The sequence below is a fragment of the Gigantopelta aegis genome, chromosome 4, assembly GCF_016097555.1.
Source record: "Gigantopelta aegis isolate Gae_Host chromosome 4, Gae_host_genome, whole genome shotgun sequence".
NCBI classification, from domain to species: domain Eukaryota; kingdom Metazoa; phylum Mollusca; class Gastropoda; order Neomphalida; family Peltospiridae; genus Gigantopelta; species Gigantopelta aegis.
Genome location: NC_054702.1, coordinates 55,092,001 through 55,112,332, shown reverse-complemented (window position 1 = coordinate 55,112,332; position 20,332 = coordinate 55,092,001). Strand labels below are relative to the sequence as shown.

The window sequence follows — 20,332 nt, the reverse complement described above, 5'->3', positions numbered from 1 at the left end:
TTTGATATACCAGTCGTGGTGCACTGGCTGGAACGAGAAATAGCCCAATGGGTCCACCGACGGGGATCGATCCCAAACCGACCGCACATCGAGCGAACGCTTTACCACTGAGTTACGTTACACGTTACGTACATAAATGGAGTCAAATCACAGTGTATGGCTTGTGGTGAATTTGTTCAAAATGTACATTTATGGAATGAGAAAACATATGAAAGACTAATGCTTACATGGCTATTTTAAATATGGTATCAGACGTATTGTTAAGGACCACACAAATGAGAGAGAAAACCCGCTGCCGCCACGCAGTGGATTACTCTTTCCGATTAGCAGTAGTGGAGCACGAGCTGGAACGAGATACGGTCAAATGGGCCCACCGATGGGATCGATTCTAGACAGACACGCGCATCAGGCAAGTGCAATACCACTGGGCTACACCACATGCTACTCAGGACTGCAGGAAGTACTCACCCGCTCGCCAAATGCGAGTAAAAATCCTGACGGACGAGTTAAAAAATGCAACTACCAGCCCGACGGTCTATCTCTTTTTTTTTATTCTTTTTTTTGGACACGTAATGCTGATCTCTTACCAAGTGTTCTTAGTAATGTTTTGTCAATATATCTATATATATAATTTGAAGTGAAGACATTGTATATTATAATATTGTCCTATAGACTAGCGGGCTAGTAGAAATTCTGGCGGGCTACTAAATTTTAGTTGGTTTTGGTCCGGCGGGCTAGTGAAATATTTTTCATTTCTGCACACCTGTCAGACGCGTAAGCTTAGGCGTTGGAAGTGAGAGGGGACGGGGCGGGGGGGAGGGGGGGATTGTAACTGAAGACTATGTATTGCCACCCACCCACCCACCCCAGCTGAGCTGAAAGGCAGTAAATTCAAGGAAAAAACACTGGGTCCACTGAAAGAGATCTATCTTATAACCCAGCACATTTTAAGCAAAAGTGCTGAACATTTGAGCTACATCTCAAGAGGACACAGTAGGAACTGCCACAGAATTAATATTCAAGATGCCACTCAAAGAACAATTGTTTTTAAATACTGAAAGCAAAAGAGAACATAAAACAAGAATATTTAATAAAAGCTTTATTACATACTTTATTACAGATTTCAAATATTACTCCTAATAGAATATTTTATCTAAAAATCTGCTATGATATGGCACCATATGAGCACTCAGAGAATGATAATTCAGGTTTGTGATCAGGAAAACGGTTACTGTCATTCAACTGTTAATTTAACTTTGGTTTTTGTCCACCCACCACCCTTTCAGATTATCTCCCTTGTTCTGCTTTTATCTTACTTCTGTTTGGTGTTTACAACACTAAATGAGTAATAGTTATGGCAATATCAGATTTTGATTAATTATCTTTAACAGACCAGTGGGATTTTTTACGACAATACAGGCCTGCAGAGATAGACAGATAGATAGATATATAGATTTCTCCCATCCCTAGCCATGCAAGAAAGGCATATTCCATGACATCAGCCCATGCGGAATAAATCGGTCTTGAATGACCACATGACTTCTGTTGTTTGAACTGATATTAACATTGGGTGATGTCACATAAACAGCAAAATAACGCAAGTAATGCTTTTTATATTTCATAAAAACAAGGAAACCTGCTGTCATAATGAAATTATACTACCATTTGCACGGTTATGATTATTTTATTGTAAGATAAAAAATAAAAAATGTAGGTTTTTACGTTTTCCCAAAATGCTTGTTTTTCATCTACTGAATGGGAGAAACATAATCCTCCATTATGTATCCATGTCGGACAGGGCTATTCCACCCTCGGGTACATAATGTGATGTCATGGACTTGGCAAGCCTCGTCCCTGACAACAAATTATGTACCCTCGGGTGGAATAGCCCTGTCCCACATGGACACATATGAAGGATTCTTTTAATATATATATCTGTGTGTATGTGTATGTGTATGTGTATTACTAAATATAAAAATACACTAGCTTAAAGAATGTATCACTTATCTAAGATTTTTATGAAATATTTTAGTCCAAGCTTATTGCAAGACTAAACATTTTAATAAGCTCATTGCATTAATGTGCTATGGCCTCAACTCAACCAGAAGCTTTTGTTCCCCCGCTATTGCGCAGCCCTATATATGTATGTATCTCTCAAGATAGGTAAAATATTAACTAGGTTCTGGTTACCTAAAAAGTCACCGATTCACCTGATCCCATATTTTCGAAGCTATCTTAGTTCTATGATATCATAAAACCATCAGGGTCTATGACATGTAATAGTAACGTCATAGCCTACAACAGTTTTATGATATCTTAGTGCTGAGATTGCTTCGAAAATATGAGGTCATTTTGCTGTGGTAAAAAAAATATTTAGAAAGAAGTAATATATGTGAATGACCATCGTTCAGCCAAGATAATCTTAACTTCAGGGGACAATATTTCGAAATGTGAGGTAACCGGAAGTCGGTTCACGTGGTTTTTACCTAGGTAACCAGTTGTTCGGTTACGTGAATTATATTTGCATAACCCGTGGGTTACCTGATTGGTTACCTCAAAATTACGTTGAAATAATATTTTAAATACATAGTTTTTAGCTCAAACATAAAGTTAAAACAAATACAAAAGAAAACATTTTACCAAAAAAAATGTCTTTAAGGCTTGCTAAAGTAAGTAAACAATATTATAAAAGAACTGAATATCAGCCCCAGTACCGAAATAAAATACAGGGGCATTACCACACATTTTTTTAGCATTACGCACATCAAAGGCGTGCCCGAGCCGGGGGATTCGGGAGGTCTCCCCCTGTGAAAATTTTGAAACTCAGAACCGCTGCAGAAGCATTCTGAACCTTTTCGGAGGCATTTTTTTTCTATCTTTTTTCAAGTCAATTTTAAGAGAATATTTTATAGAACAATTACATACAGCCTCGACCTATTCCCAGATTATGTTTTTGCATTACGCACATTCGTAATGTGCGTAATGGGCGCTATGCCTTTGAAATAGATACATAATTATTTGAAGGGATTCTTTTTTTCGTTTTGCGCTGGTTACGCTACTTTCACATTATGCGATGTTAGTATTTTTCAATTTTTGTGACACTTTTGGATTCCTGTTTACGTTAAAACTGTATTTAACATATGTAAAATTATAGGCATCCAATATTATGTCTACATATCTCTTTAGAGATAAAATGGCAGCAGATAATTTTTTCTTTTTATCTGAAAATTGACCGTACCCTGCTGTACATGTGAATGAATGAATGATTAATGACACTCCAGCATAAAAATACATCATCTATTGGGTGTCGGGCCTGTTTGAACCCCATAGTACAAAAAAATCCCTCTACCGAGTGATTAATTTATATTGAAAGTTTATCTTAAATGCCTTTTATCAATATAATTGTTTTTATAAATAATGACATAAAAAATCCCGAGTATATTGTATCCAATAAACAGAATACTTCAAAATAAGGTTTAAAGTTGCAATCTCACTTGACCATATTATTCTAACATCATTTACTAATGCAAAATACAAACACACCTACAGTTTTAATAAACCTGTGTGTTCTCACTATCAATGGTTATCGTTGACTGTATTTTTGTTTTACTATGTACATTGTATTAACAGAAAACACTGCAATAGTACTCCAGTTTCAAATGATAAAATGGAGAATAAATTTGTTTTTAGGTGATCAATTTAGGATTAGCAATTTGTAGCCACAGATTTAAGGACTTTATTTCTCTAAAAATGAATAATAAATCAAAATTACATAAATTTTTACAGGCCAAATCTAGCTATTGCATCACTTTAACTACACCATGATGGAGTGAAATCCATGTCAACACTCTCAGCAATGTAAATTTTTGAATTATGGCCCATTGCCATAATTCGATTATTTTTACAAAATATCATTAATAAGTGGAGTATGGTGGTTAAGTAGATGGTTGAATAAAGTACATTTAGGGATAAATCAAATATATATATTTTTAAGTATAATTTGTTAGGCCATGTAATAGGTCAGTGGTCTGTGACAATATGCCTTTAAAGAACGACGTGTAATGAGTATTCTAAATGGTAAATAAAAAAACACAACTGAGATTGCAGCTTTAAAAGATGACTAAGATAAATCCAATCTTCAACATCAACAATCATTTAGGTGATATTTAGTCTCAAACGTAACATAACAATTGTTTAGGTGGAGTCACCAACGTACATCATGGTAGTAAAGATGCCGGTCTCCCTGGGTGAAATCCTTGTGTGTTGCCGCTTACTGCATTAAAGGACTCAAACTGATGTGAGAGAGGAACTCCTGGAAAAAAAGAAGAAGAAGAGATATAAACAGTTCAGGAAAAAAAAGCATTGTTTGTTTTACAACATGCTAGCATGTATTTTAATCTATACCTATTGGGGTCTAATATTTTGTTTAAAGTGTAGGGGTAGTGTTACATATAAATATATACCTGGTCTAAAACTGCTGTCCACGTCACATACACACACACACACACACACACACACACACACACACACACACACACACACACACACACACACTCTTAGAGAGGAAACCAGATCTTTTATATGCACCATTCCACAGTCAGGATAGGACATACCATGGCCTTTGATATACCAATCATGGTGCACTGGCTAGAATGAGAAATAATCCAATGGGCCACCGACGGGGATCAATCCTAAATCGACAGCACATCAGGTGAGCGGTTTACTGCTGTTGCTACGTCCCTCTCTCAGTCCACATGTAAACATAAATCTACAACCGACGTAACTGTTCGATAAGTTCAAGAATGTAGGCCCTGGTCAAATGATTCAATAACTGTAAACTTTTGGACTACACAGTGACCACAGAAACCTGCTGCAACACAGGGAGGCAAATACATACAATGGTTGGAATGAGACAAATAAAAGTTTAATTATAAAAAGTTAAAATAATTTTTAAAAATTAAATAAATTTATTAAAATTTTAAAAATTAAATGTTTTCTTAAAATTTTTATTTAAACTGTTTTTAAAAGCAGATGCATGTGACCTTCTCACTGACCCTTCAATAATTTTTCAAAGACAACACGTAAAGATTTTTGTGATTTCTTGAAACAAAATCACTTCCACTGTAAGGTAGGTATTTTTATTGTTATGCTATTAAAAAGACCAAATTACCTGCTAAATACTCAAGGCTTGGAACAGTGATACAACTGTATTCACTAATAACCGATCCCCAAAATGTGTTCATTCGCTTTGGTCTAATCGTGTCCTCGTGGTAAAGAAATGTATCCCAAAATTGTGATGTGAGATACTCTCGTTCTTCAGGAGTTACTAAAGAACTATGCTGAAATAAAGCAAAAATAAATTACATGATTAAAAAAACACAAACGAAAGCAATACATGTACCCAACTACATGTAGGACCAACAAATTTTCACATCTCCTAAGTTCAAGGGCCATAACTCTGTGAAAAATGGGTAAATTGCCATGAAAGACAAACTTGATCTGTAATACTACCTGATAAAGTTATACACAATACTTCAGCTAAATATCTTGAGGCATCATGAAAAAAAACCAGGATTTTTTTTTTTTTAATCTTTTAATAAGTTTTAAGGCCATAACTCTGTTAAACATGGTTAAATTTCCATGACAGTCAAAGTCGATCTGTAACAGTACATGGTAAACCTATACACAAAATTTCCATGACAGTCAAAGTCGATCTGTAACAGTACATGGTAAACCTATACACAAAATTTCCATGACAGTCAAAAGTCGATCTGTAACAGTACATGGTAAACCTATACACAAAATTTCCATGACAGTCACATTCGATCTGTAACAGTACATGGTAAACCTATACACAAAATTTCCATGACAGTCAAAGTTGATCTGTAACAGTACATGGTAAACCTATACACAAAATTTCCATGACAGTCAAAGTTGATCTGTAACAGTACATGGTAAACCTATACACAAAATTTCCATGACAGTCAAAGTTGATCTGTAACAGTACATGGTAAACCTATACACAAAATTTCCATGACAGTCAAAGTTGATCTGTAACAGTACATGGTAAACCTAAACACAAAATTTCCATGACAGTCAAAGTTGATCTGTAACAGTACATGGTAAACCTATACACAAAATTTCCATGACAGTCAAAGTTGATCTGTAACAGTACATGGTAAACCTATACACAAAATTTCAACTCAATATCTTGAGACATTGTAAAAAAAAAAAAACTCCAGAAAACTAAAGTGGGATAGACGTACAGACACCTATTGATTGGTAGGGCACTAAAAAATATTTTAAAATCACACGACGCATACATCTGATCTAAAATGACAGCAAATTTGATATTAGATGTGTTATTAAAAAACAGAAAGATATTGATAAAGGTAGAGTGTACATGAGTTGATGTAAAATGAGAGAGAGATAGAATTGAGAGAGGAAGAGAGGGTGGGAGAGTGTGTGTGTTTGAGAGAAAGGGAGACAGATGCACACAAAGACAGGGAGAGCAGGCTTAAAATATATGCTGAACACAGTTACATACATTGTTACAGTACAGTAAATGAATGATAGAACAATGTAGAGATTAAATTTTAACATCCCATGTCTTACCTCGAAGTGAGGCAGTTTTGACTTTTTGCTTGCTGGTTGCCCGTCACAGCCCTCATCTTCATGTTGCGGCACCGTCCCATCAGAACACGTGTAGCCCTCCGCATCCATCTCCTCCAGTAACAACACCGTGCCCCAGCCCGCGAACATCTTAGCAGGGTAACAGTCGGCACAGATGTTGTCTCCGAAATAAACCACCTGACAATGAGGAACAAAGATAAGTATACAGATCTACTGGTAACAACATTGTGCCTTAGCCAGCAAACATCTTAGCAGGGTAACAGTCAGCACAGATGTTGTCTCTGAAATAAACCACCTGACAATGTGGAACAAAGATAAGTATACAGATCTACTGGTAACAACATTGTGCCTTAGCCAGCAAACATCTTAGCAGGGTAACAGTCAGAAATACACCACATGACAATATGTAACAGAGATAGGTATACAACTCTACTGGTAAACAATATTGTACTTCATACTCAAGTTGTTTTCCTGTTGACAAAAGTGTGCAATAAACCTGTATAATTGCACTTTTTAAACTCCAGTTCTCAATTAGCCAAATGTCTTTATCACATAATAAGCATGGTTATTGCACACTTTTTAAACTCCAGCTCTCACAGAGCCAAATGTCTTTATCACATAATAAACATGGTTATTGCACACTTTTTAAACTCCAGCTCTCACAGAGCCAAATGTCTTTATCACATAATAAACATGGTTATTGCACACTTTTTAAACTCCAGCTCTCACAGAGCCAAATGTCTTTATCACATAATAAACATGGTTATTGCACACTTTTGATGTTTTGCTTGACAGCAGAGAAACACTCATGCAGTCATACTCAGACAAAAATTTGAAACCTATTACCAGAGGGTTTCAGTATGATTATTTCAGTAACATTAACTGGTTTCAATATTACCAGAGTATTACTACAGAATTTCAATGTAACCCAAGACTTTCATTATTACAAAAGAATTTTATTATTATTTGAAAATTTCATTTCTAGCAGGGAAGTTCATAATTTGATGAAAATTTCATTCTTGCCTGTGAATAGTATTATTACTTGAGGATTTCGATATGACCAGAGAACATTATCATCTAAGAATGTAATTATTACCTGAGAATATCATTATTACCTTAGAATGCCATTATTAATTGAGAAAGAAAGAATTTTTTTATTTAACGACACATTCAACACATTTTATTTACGGTTATATGGCGTCAGAAATATGGTTAAGACCACGCAGATATTGAGAGAGGAAACCCGCTGTCGCCACTACATGGGCTACTCTTTTCGATTAGCAGCAAGGGCTCTTTTATATGCACCATCCCACAACCTTTGATATACCAGTCGTGGTGCACTGGCCGGAACGAGAAATAGCCCAATGGGCCCACCAACGCGGATTGATCCCACACCGACCGCGCACCGAGCGAGCACTGTACCACTGGGCTACATCCTGCCCCTATTAATTGAGAATTCAATTTCATGAGAATTTTTATTAATACCTGAGGATTTTCTTTGCCTGTTTGTTCTGAGATAAACTTCATGAGGTCTCTGTGGTTTCCGCGAGAGTAAAAACCATTCTTTTTAAGGGTATCAGCTGGTCCTACATCTTTGCCATCCTCTGTTAAATAAAAACAGGATTAATAAAATAACATTTTTGACAATTTTGTTGTAACAATCAATTAAGAAGCTTGCCAACTTATTTGGGGGTTTTCTTTAATACTCTAACAAATGATATTTTTCAAATTGATTTTAAGGTTAGGTGTTTTTTAATGTGTTTTTCGGTCTTCAATAAAAATACTTCCAACTTAGGTTGGAATTGCATAAGCATATGAGACAAGGTAGAGCAAAACTTCAAATTCGGACAAAACTGATACAGATATTCTAGCAAAATGTGCTAACCTGAGACCTTTTTACCATGTATTTCCATCATTCCACCGTCAAAATTAGTTGTAATCCATGTAAAAATGTGTAGTGATTCATTTGCAACCTTCTATAGCTGTTTCGTGGTAATGCTAATATGAACAAATGGGAGCCCATACGCCTATGTCCAGAAGTAATATGTAATAAGTATAATAGAGTTTTTCTGTTCCCATTATGAAATACCTGCTATCTCTATACAGGTTATATCTGTGTGGTCCTTAACCATATAACCGTAAATAAAATGTGTTGAGTGCATCATTAAATAAAACATTTCCTTCTTCCTTCTATACAGGTTATTACTAGTTACAGACTCTGTTATAAAATACTTTTCCACAAATAAGTAATATCAGTCTCTGATGCTCTAGTCATGCTTTACTTCAATAGGAAGAAGAAAGGAAATGTTTTATTTAACGACGATGCACTCAACACATTTTATTTATGGTTATATGGCATCGGACATATGGTTAAGGACCACACAGATACTGAGAGAGGAAATCCACTGTCGCCACTTCATGGGCTACTTTTTTCCCATTAGCAGCAAAGGATCTTTTATATGCATCATCCCATAGACAGGATAGCACATACCATGGCCTTTGATGTACTGATGTGGTGCCCTGGTTGAAGCAAGAAATTACTTTAATAAGTCAATTAATGTAATATAACATATTTCTTCTGACTAGGTATAGGGTGCGACCCTCTACATACGTTAACTGGGAATATAAAAAGAAGAACACTAAAAAACAATGTCATCCCCCTTTATTAAAAAATAATAAAAAATAGTAATACAATACCAAGAATATGGTGAGATGCAGTATCAGAAAAATAGGATGGCTTTCTGGCATAGAAGATATTTATGTCAAAGTAGGTAGCCCAGTCAGGTCTGCAACAACAAAAAATAGAGTGGGTAGTTAAATAACTGTTCTAGAGTAAATGTCACCAGCAAAAATTGTGTACTTAAATATTTTAACAAGAATTCTACGCAATTAAATGTCTCACCTACCTTAAAGGGACATTCCTGAGTTTGCTGCAATTTTAAAGATGTTATCGACTAACAGAGACTTTTTAACGACTGTAATTACATATCAAATATATTTTTCTGCATAAAATATTAGTGGTTGTATATTAAATGTGTTTCTGATCGTTCTAATATTTGTACTAGGTTAAATTTCATTTTATTTCCTAAAATATAGTTTTTTCATACGTATGAAATGTTTTGAAGACAAAATCCAATTTGGGTTTCTTAGAAATATTAAGATGACCAGAAACACATTGAATATACAGACGCTGATATTCTAAACAAGAAAATATATTTAATGTGTAAGTTTAATCGTAGTAATATTTTATTAGTCGGAAACATATTACAATGCAGCAAACTCAGGAATGTCCCTTTAAACTTTTTTGGTACACTGTGATGAACATCCATAGGCCCAATTATAAACCAAATTTCATTGATCTAGGGCTTATGGCTTGTGAGAAACTGATCTAAACGTGAAACTTTTATGCAAAGTTTACACCACCGCTGTTGGAAAAATAATACCTACATCATAATTTTTTACTTCGTAAAGGTGAGACAGAATTTTATATACAGAAGTTTCAGTTTGATATTTGTAGCAATTTTAATGGGATGATTATGTCAGACTTTAAACCACCTTTTAGGTAACTTGTTTAAAATCAAGGAATGAAATGTTAAACATTGTTTATTCAGTGGCTATCAAGAGTATTAACATGATTATTACAGCATTTGGTTTAGAGAACGTGAGAAAATTTCCACCAGATCACTACTGAGAAGAATCAAACCTGCAATACAACGCACCTCAAATTAGGGGATAACCCTACTGTGTTTTCCGATTTGTGGACATATATCGGTGGTTTTACTGTCGCAAATTTAGTTTTATTGGCGATGCGTTAGCGGAGCCAATAAAACGGTAAATTTGCGACTGTAAAAACACCGATATACGTCAGCAAATCAGAAAACACAGTAGGGTTATCCCTATTCTAATTAAACTGTTTGCTGGTTGATTTTAAATAGGAAATTGTCACCTTTTTAGTAAGAATAAGCATATAAACGTCACCAGCTGGTGACGTCATTAGGCAGCCCATTAACAGACGATGGGTGGTCGGACAGTTAGCGGCTCAAACATAGATGTGTATTTTGACATATTTAATCAGGTCTTGTGATTAGATAAAGACTAATAAAGAATGACATGTTCATTTCTGACATAAAAACGTCTCAGTATTTAACGACTTCTGTACGTAATATGAATGCTACAGAAATTGTCTTTATGACGTCATTACAAAACAAGTATGTTCTTTGCTTAACCTATGACGTATTTCTGCCAGAAAACTTGCGACCGGTATATCGGTGATTTTACCACCTGAAATCCAATCAGATTCGTTCTTACAAATGTGCTGAATTAGAACAAGCATTCTACCACAAAGAACATCCTGCTCCAAAAGGAAATGAAGATTTTAATAATAATGTTAATATATTCTTCACCCACTTACCCCAACGCTGCCTCTAGAGTTTTATCAGCAAAGTCCACGTACGAGGAAGTCAAAAGAAACACAACCTTGTTGTCCTGTTTTAGAGACTTCAGCCATTTCTTGATGTCACTGCTGCAGGCTTCCACATACTTCGAAGGATCCTTTTTGAATATTGGGAAAAACTCTCCCTTATCCTCTAAAAATTAAACAAAGGAATAACTGTTGAAAACCTCAGCACATTATTTAGTGTATAACATATGGTCATTTTAACATCTGGTTGACCGAGAGAAAGACAGAGGAAACACACTGCTGCAACACAAGCTATTCTTAACAATAAAACGGCATGGGATCTAAATTTATATGCACTTTTCCATAAACAGGATGGTACAAACTATGGCCTTTGATGATACCAGTCATGGGACACTGTTTGGGTTGGAAAAAATAACCAAGTCTATAGATGTTACCGGCCTCGGTGGCGTAGTGGTTAGGCCATCAGTCTACAGGCTGGTAGGTACTGGGTTCGGATCCCAGATACCGACTCCAAACCCTGAGTGAGTGCTCCACAAGGCTCAATGGGTAGGTGTAAACCACTTGCACCGACCAGTGATCCATAACTGGTTCAACAAAGGATCGGGTTTGTGCTATTCTGCCTGTGGGAAGCGCAAATAAAAGATCCCTTGCTGCTAATCGGAAAGAGTAGCCCATGTAGTGGCGACAGCTGGTTTCCTCTCAAAATCTGTGTGGTCCTTAACCATATGTCTGACGCCATATAACCGTAAATAAAATGTGTTGAGTGCGTCGTTAAATAAAACATTTCTTTCTTTTTTAAGTTCATAGAGTGTGATCGATTCTGCAACCCGCTGCACCTCAGGTGAGCACTATACCACTGAACTACATTCTGATTAAGAAAGGAAGGAAATGTTTTATTTAACAACGCACTCAACACATTTTATTCAGGGTTATATGGTGTCAGACATATGGTTAAAGACCACAGAGATATTGAGAGAAGGAAACCCGCTGTCGCCACTTCGTGGGCTACTCTTTTCGATTAGCAGCAAGGGATCTTTTATATGCACCATCCCACAGACAGGATAGTACATACCACAGCCTTTGTTACACCAGTTGTGGAGCACTGGCTGGAACGAGAAATAGCCCAATGGGTCCACTGACAGGGATCGATCCTAGACCGACCGTGCATCAAGCAAATGCTTTACCACTGGGCTACGTCCCACCCCACACATTCTGATTAAAAATTAAAGAACATAAGAAATGTTTAAAACCTATAGTCTACATCACACCTACATGTATATTACGAAACTGCCCCAGAAATGACCACATTAAATTGGGATTTTATACTTTATGGTACTTTTTTACATTTAAAGACAACTCACAGAAAGTGTAAAGTTTGGGTAAACCATTTATAGGCTATGCAAAAAAAAAAAAAAGTTACAACAATGTATAAACTGTTTTAAATGTACTGTGTAGGCAAAGCTAGACTTGAGTGAACAAAACAATAGAGCTGACAATGTTCCGAGGTCTGTAACAGTAATCTGCCAGTTCATACCTGCGTAATTGGTAAACGTATACATTTCGATGAGACCGTCAAGAACATCTTGCCATGCTAAGGAGTAGTCACTGGCATCTGCTTTGTCCGTATCTGCCTGAAGAAAACAACAAAACATGACAACAACATAGCCCAATGAAGATAAAAAGAATCTGTCATGTGTCTGTTAACAAAACGAAATCCTAACTCAAGAAATACAGATATTACTATAGAAAGTAGTATAGTGTATCAGATGTAGGCTTAGTTAAGTTGGAGATGACATTAGTAACAAAATATTATTTTGGTTTAAAAGGAATAAAATGAATTATGAATCTACGTTCTAACAACATAGTAATTTTAAAATTCACCAATATCTTATCATTAGAATTTAGGGTTGTAGAAACTACATAAAAATGCACTGTATCAATATTTCTTGTTTTATATTTTAATATCCAACCTTACTATCCAGGATGTCAATAATCTGTGCCATTGCTACTAGCCCTGGTGTGTCAAAATAATTTTCAAAGAACCTCCACGAAACTGCAAAAATAGATAATAAATATTTACAACACATATTAAATATGAAAGAAAGAAAAGAAATGTTTTATTTAACGACGCACTCAACACATTTTATTTACGGTTATATGGCGTCAGACATATGGTTAAGGACCACACAGATTTGGAGAGGAAACCCGCTGTCGCCACTACATGGGCTACTCTTCCGATTAGCAGCAAAGGATCTTTTATTTGCGTTTCCCACAGGCAGGATAGCACAAAACATGGCCTTTGTTGAACCAGTTATGGATCACTGGTCGGTGCAAGTGGTTTCACCTACCCATTGAGCCTTGCGGAGCACTCACTCAGGGTTTGGAGTCGGTATCTGGATTAAAAATCCCATGCCTCGACTGGGATCCGAACCCAGTACCTACCAGCCTGTAGACCGATGGCCTACCATGACGCCACCGAGGCCGGTGTATTAAATATGAAGTCTTAAAGGTACATCATAGTGCAAAGTTACTATTCAAATCTAAACAAAAACTTTGGAGAGCTATATTTATCGGCTTCACATATGTTCATTAAATTTTGTATGTATGATTAATGTTCAAGGGTATCCTACTGTACCACTTAAAAGGGACATTCCTGAGTTTGCTGCATTGTAAGATGTTTCCGACTAATAAAATATTTCTACGATTAAACTTACATATTAAATATATTTTCTTGTTTAGAATATCAGTATATTCAATGTGTTTCAGGTCGTCTTAATATTTGTAAGAAGCCCAAACTAGATTTTGTCTTCAAATAATTTCGTACGTACGAAAAAAAAAAATACAATAGGAAATAAAATGAAATTTAACCTAGTACAAATATTAGAACAATCAGAAACATGTTTAATATACAGCCACTAATATTTTATGCAGAAAAAATATATTTGATATGTAATTACATTCAATGAAAAGTCTCTGTTAGTCGATAATATCTTAGAAAGTGCAGCAAACTCAGGAATGTCCCTTTAATGAAAGGTAACAAGATAATTTTCTTAGATTTATCTCACAACAAATTTGTAACTATTCTGTACAAATATCATGACAATTTAAAGTTAACATTACAATGACAATTAAAAAAAAAAAATAATACAAATATTTCCAACCAAATGGATAAAATATTTATGATTAACAATCTATGCACCTACATGTATATCATCATTTTAACTAAGGATATAACAGCATGAAATGTAGATCACTGTATCCAGCAAATTTGTGGGGTAAAAAATCCATAATTCCATTTACTGCCTTACCTTCTTGTAGGATTCTGTAAACTGATGTCGTGGTTAAGTCATCAGACATAAGGCTGGTAGGTACTGGGTTCACAGCCCGGTACCGGTTCCCACCCAGAGTAAGTTTTAACAACTCAATGGGTAGGTGTAAGACCACTACACCCTCTTCTCTCTCTAACCCACTAACCCACTGTCCTGGACAGACGTCCCAGATAACTGATGTGTGTGCCCAGGACAGCATGCTTGAACCTTAATTGGATATAAGCATGAAAATAAGTTGAAATGAATGAAATTTACACTGGAGGTTACAGATCTATCTGCTTTTGGTGGAATATTCTTTCATGTGCATCTCCGATATATTTTTACCCTGTCTGTGGGATGGAACATATAAAAGATCCCTTGCTGCTAATCGAAAAGAGTAGCCCATGAAGTGGTGACAGTGGGTTTCCTCTCTCAAAATCTGTGTGGTCCTTAACCATATGTCTGATGCCATATAACTGTAAATAAAATGTGTTGAGTGTGTTGATAAATAAAATATTTTCTTTCTTCCTCTGATATATCTTATAACTAGTTGAATAACTTGAGAATGAAATCTGAATGAATGACCTTTTTGTAATTGGAATACTAGAATTTTACCTTTTTGGTTCCGCAACAGCTTTTTCACCGTTTCTGCATGTTCCCACTTCAGGTCGTCTCCATATTCAGACTTCAGTTGTGAAGTCGTTAGTTCTTTTGTCCCATGTACTGCTCTGCAAGCATGATAAATATTACGTAAAATGGTTTGAATAAAACAACTGAATGTTGTAAAATATTTACATTTTACATTATAGATTATGTCCAAAACAGGCAGAAATGTATCTTGGTGAACACTTTTTTTTAACAATTAATCTTTTTTCAACCCCTGTAAAATTCTTTAAAATTTGACACAATTTATTTTCATCATTATAATATACTAGTAATAGTAGTATCTACACATACATAGTTTTGAGCCTGGGACAAAGGAAGCAAGTTTGTTCCAAAATCAAATATTTTCAATCACAGTAACCAACACAAACAGTAAGTTAAAAGAAAGAAAGAAATGTTTTATTTAACAACGCACTCAATACATTTTATTTACAGTTATATGGCGCCAGACGTATTTGTTAACAACCACACAGATATTGAGAAAGGAAACCCACTGTTGCCCACTTCACGGGCTACTCTTTTCGATTAGCAGCAAGGGATCTTTTATATGCACCATCCCACAGACAGGGTAGTACATACCACGGCCTGTGATATACCAGTCGTGGTGCACTGGTTGGAACGAGAAATAGCCCAATGAGCCCATCGACAGGGATCGATCCCACACTGACCACGCATCGAGCAAGCGCTGTACCACTGGGCTATGTTCGTCCCTAAACAGTAAGGTGAAGACTTATTGCAATGTGTCAATCTCTCATACAGCATTCATTCAACTTACTTGAGAATGCTACCATCATCGGCCAGCTTTAATATATTCCCTTTTTCAATGTCAAGAAACAAACCTTTGCATCTGAAACAAAATAAAAATAAACAATCTTTCTAGACTTTTCATTCTGAAGGATACAAAGACATTTAGCATTGAAATAATGAGCTCAAAATAAATATCATTTAACCATGGCATCAAAGTATAATTTTTTTTTTTTTATCTGTACTCAAGTTAAGAAAAATGGTCATAACATATTGTTTGTCCCAGCAGATTTTCACTTGTTTGCACAGACAGGTGCTTATTTTGAAGACTGTAACATGTAGAAACATGTTTTCCTAATTCTATATCACCACTAATTTAATGTTTTCTGCTCTACCAGATGTTTTTAAACTACAAGTAACTGCTTATTCCACACATCTATTGTTATACCATATGAATGTTCATGGTCATCTACTTTCACACATCTATTGTTATACCATATGAATGTTCGTGGTTATCTACTTTGTGCTTTTAAGACAAGACCATTTTTTACTGCATAAAACAGTTTCTGTTTATTTATTCAACAATCTATCAGCAAATTACATATTAACAAGTGATAATCAAGAAATAATGAAAATTAAAAATATACAGATTTGACATATATGAAATCTTTATATTTCTGTAAGTCGGAAATAATGAACAATATATATACAGATTTTACATATATGAAATCTTTATATTTCTGTAAATCAGAAATAATGAACACTATATACACATGTAGACAGATTTGACATATATGAAATCTTTATATTTCTGTAAATCAGAAATAATGAACAATATATATACAGATTTGACATACATGAAATCTTTATATTTCTGTAGATCAGTCTTCAACTTGGCATCATATCCTTTCTTATTCACCAAGAAATTTGTCAGACAAGAATACACCATCTGTTGGAAAAAAAGAAATTAAAACTAAAAGTATACAAATATTTTAAACAAGACATGTTGAAAAGATTAATATTACTAGTACTGTATCACTACAAACATTTGTGCCTAGACATATGTTGATATTAAAACTTGAATTGTGACCGTGGCATTTTAATAAAGAGTTGGAGATCCATACAGTAATTTTTTGTAAGAATTAAAAGATGACAATACATGACATCATATATGTTTTAAGTTCTTTTTCGTCCCAGTGCCATCTGTTTTTACTTGCATTTGTGATCAATTTTTTTTTTTTACTTCTCTTTCTGACCAAGTGAGGCAGGCCACTGCATCCCTTACACCTCACCCCTACCAAGACCCTGAAAATTGCGAGAATGATCACTTTGTTTGTGCGTCACTCGCACAAATTTAATTTTGCGTAATCCATTTTTCGTCTGTGCATTGAATTCAGGACCTCAATTACGTGGACATATAGGGTTATGCAAAAAGAAAATGGGTTACCTGAATTTGGTTTTGCGTAACCGATGAATGGGTTACGTACATTTCCTATTCTCAGAGGCTTGCTCACCCAAAGATAATTATGAAAAAGTGCACTTTTAGTTTAAATGCAAAATTAAAAGATTGTTTCTGGTTTCTCAACCATCCTTATGTTTTTTTCTGCCAATCCTAAACTAATTAATATCTACCTATTTACCCTATTGTTTTCCATCATGAAACCTCAAAACGTTTTCATTTTTGGCCATAGAAGAGTTCTTTTTGTATAGCTGGAATGGCAGGCTCACCCTGTACATTGCCAAATTAGTGGCTAATTTCTAATTTTTAAACAAAATGGCTACAAAATTTAGTCATGGCTACAAAATTTAGTCTTGGCTAATAAAATCTTAATCAAATTAACCACATTTTACTAAATTTCAAGGAAATACTCTACATTTCTGAAAATTGGCTAAGTGAGATCCCTGAAAAGACCATATATCAATGGATAACCTCTGAAGATGCTAGCAGGGTTCTGCAGGGGCTACACGCAGTTATATAAATTTGCCCTTCATCTGGTGGGGGGGGGGGGGGGGGGGGGCGGGATGTAGCCCAGTGGTAAAGTGCTCGCTTGATGTGCAGTCGGTCTGGGATCGATCCCAGGGCCCATTGGGCTATTTCACGTTCCAGTCAGTGCACCATGACTGGTATATCAAAGGTTGTGGTATGTGCTATCCTGTCTGTGAGATGGTGCATATAAAAGATCCCTTGCTACTGATAAAAAATTGTAGCAGGTTTTTTCTCTCAGACTATATGTCAAAATTACCATTAGTTTGACATCCAATAGCTGATGATTAATAAATCAATGTGCTCTAGTGGCGTTGTTAAACAAAAACAAACTCATCCTATGGGTGGGGGTGGGGGGGGTGGGGGAACAATATATAATCTTCAGTTGGAGGCTAGAACACTTCATTGGTTGTCAACTATGTCTAAAATGGTCCAGCTTCACTAGAGATTACAATGTACGTCACACATTGTTTTGGGAGGTGCTTAATATTGCCACCCACTTAAAACTTGGGATAAGCAATGAAGGTCTGGCATATACAGTGACAGCCCCTACTTTAAAAACTGTTTTCACATTTAATACTGGACCTCAACAATAAATTATTTAATGTTAAAATAATGAATATTGGTTTTAAATGTTATCTTTATCAACCAGTTCATCAAGATAATCATTAATAATTCTTGTCCTCGTGTATTCTGTTGACAGACTGTCCAACAAATGTCAAACTGTTAAAAAAACAGACTGTAGACATTTACAATACATTTATGTACCTTGGACTTTGGTGAACTACTTAATAAACCATCTAAGATACAAACCAGGCCCATAGGAACAATATTTTGAGTGGGGTGGGTGAGGGGGGGGGGGGGGCACAATTTCTAGTGGAAGGGTAGTTCACAAAGGTAAACATCTAGTCAGTGTTTGACATCCAATAGCTGATGATTAATTAATGTGCTCCAGTGATCATGGGCGTACGACCCGGGGGGGGGGGGGGGTAATTGCCCCCCCAAATTCGGGCAAAACAGTGGGAAAAATTCGGGCAGTTTTTATCTGGGTAAAATTTCGGGCAAATCAACCCCTCCAGCCCCCCCTAAATCAGTGATGCCAGTGATGTCCATGCCAGTGATATCATTAGACATAAAAAAATAAAATAAAATAAAAAAAAGTTCATTTTTTTAAATGTCGTTGTTGTGGCACAACAGTAATATTCACAATAATAAAACATAACATGCTGAGACTTTTATCTTGGTGGGGGTCAATCTAGTGATGGGGGGGGGGGGGGCAAAAGCAATTTTGTTTTACAAGCAATTTTTTTTCATTATTTATATACAAGTAGTTGGTGAAAAAAAAAGTACATTTTTATCTTCAAGTGCCAAAATCCCCCCCCCCCCCCCTTCCTCTTTGTGTGCCAGCTAACCCCATCCAACTCCACCCCTGGCCTGGACCCCGTTCCACGAAGCGATCTTAGCGCTACGATCAGCTTAGGTGCATAGAGTAGTTATACACTTAAGGTGATCTTAGCACTAAGATTGCTTCGTGGAAGGGGGGCCCAGGTGCCGCCACTGAAAAAAAAATAGGTTAGACACTTACATCGAAAAACTCAACCAATTTATACTTTGCCAAAGTGTGATCCAGATCAAATCCATACGCATCGTAGTCAGCAAGGCTGACTGTTTTACGTGTAACAGGTGTGCTACTAGTAGTACTAGTAGTACCATCCATGATGGCTGTTGTTGTCATTTTTCTTTTGTCAACAGAAATAGCGGGCAAAATCGTCAGGGGAAATACGTCATTCTTAATGCTATGGAAGGGTCGTTGATTAGTTATAATACTAATAATAGGTGTTGTAATTCTCAGACTCTTTGAAAACACGGATCTTCTAAAACTATAACAGTAAAGGTGCCATGCACACATGCAGACTGCGTTGTGCAGAAAAATGCACCTAAAACTTGCGGTTGAAGGGAAACTACTCTGTTTTACAAATAAAAAAAGAGGTTACATACAGTTATTTTATTTGTTATGGCGATTTTTCTTGGTTTAATTTAGCACTGTCATATTATTACACCACTATTACTCGACTTAGTATAGTCCGATTTAGGAACTATAGCCCGTCCCACAGAGAACGCCTTTTTTTCATGCTATGGAATTTAGTACAAGTTATTGATTTTTGGGGCGATTGGGTTTTTCTTTTTAAATTGGACACAAAAATAGTATTTGTTTGTTATTTCCAAAACATTTTTACTTTTCTTCTTACGTCAAAAACCCCCACGTGAAATTATTTAAAAAAAAAAAAAAAAAAAAAAAAAAAAAAAAAAAAAAAAAAAATATATATATATATATAATAAAATGGAGTAAGGATGGGACAGACTATAGGTTGATGATAATGGTGATGATGATGATGATGATGATGATGATGATGATGACGACGATGTTGATGATGATGATGATAATGATTATTATAATGATAATATAAACACTGATAGTACTAATTAAAGAAAAACAAATATGCTCATATGATGTACTGTCTCTTGGAGAAATAGTTATATAACAGCAAAATAAGACGGGATACAGGTTTTGTTGGGGTG

At 35.6% G+C, this 20,332-nt stretch overlaps 1 protein-coding gene across 1 annotated transcript; it reads right to left on the bottom strand.

Annotated features, from left to right (window-relative positions):
- Window positions 1-2,589: 2,589 nt before the first annotated feature.
- LOC121372123 (5'-nucleotidase domain-containing protein 1-like) lies at window positions 2,590-20,018 on the bottom strand. Its single transcript, XM_041498386.1, has 12 exons — window positions 19,338-20,018; window positions 16,626-16,717; window positions 15,800-15,871; window positions 14,977-15,089; window positions 13,024-13,106; window positions 12,588-12,684; window positions 11,045-11,219; window positions 9,331-9,419; window positions 8,119-8,237; window positions 6,616-6,810; window positions 5,171-5,339; window positions 2,590-4,312 (listed from the first exon to the last, which is right to left on the bottom strand). Exons 1-12 carry the CDS (start codon window positions 19,659-19,661, stop codon window positions 4,218-4,220), a joined length of 1,623 nt encoding a protein of 540 aa, XP_041354320.1. The 5' UTR covers window positions 19,662-20,018; the 3' UTR covers window positions 2,590-4,217.
- Window positions 20,019-20,332: the final 314 nt, after the last annotated feature.

Excerpts from the sequence above, each read along its gene's own strand:
- LOC121372123 (XM_041498386.1), bottom strand. The coding sequence starts at position 19,661 with ATGTGTGCATGGCACCTTTACTGTTATAGTTTTAGAAGATCCGTGTTT. Across the intron at positions 12,685-13,023 it reads TTGACATCCTGGATAGTAAG|GCAGATACGGACAAAGCAGA; the intron begins GTTGGATATTAA and ends TGTTTTCTTCAG. Across the intron at positions 8,238-9,330 it reads TGCATCTCACCATATTCTTG|AGGATGGCAAAGATGTAGGA; the intron begins GTATTGTATTAC and ends TTTATTTAACAG.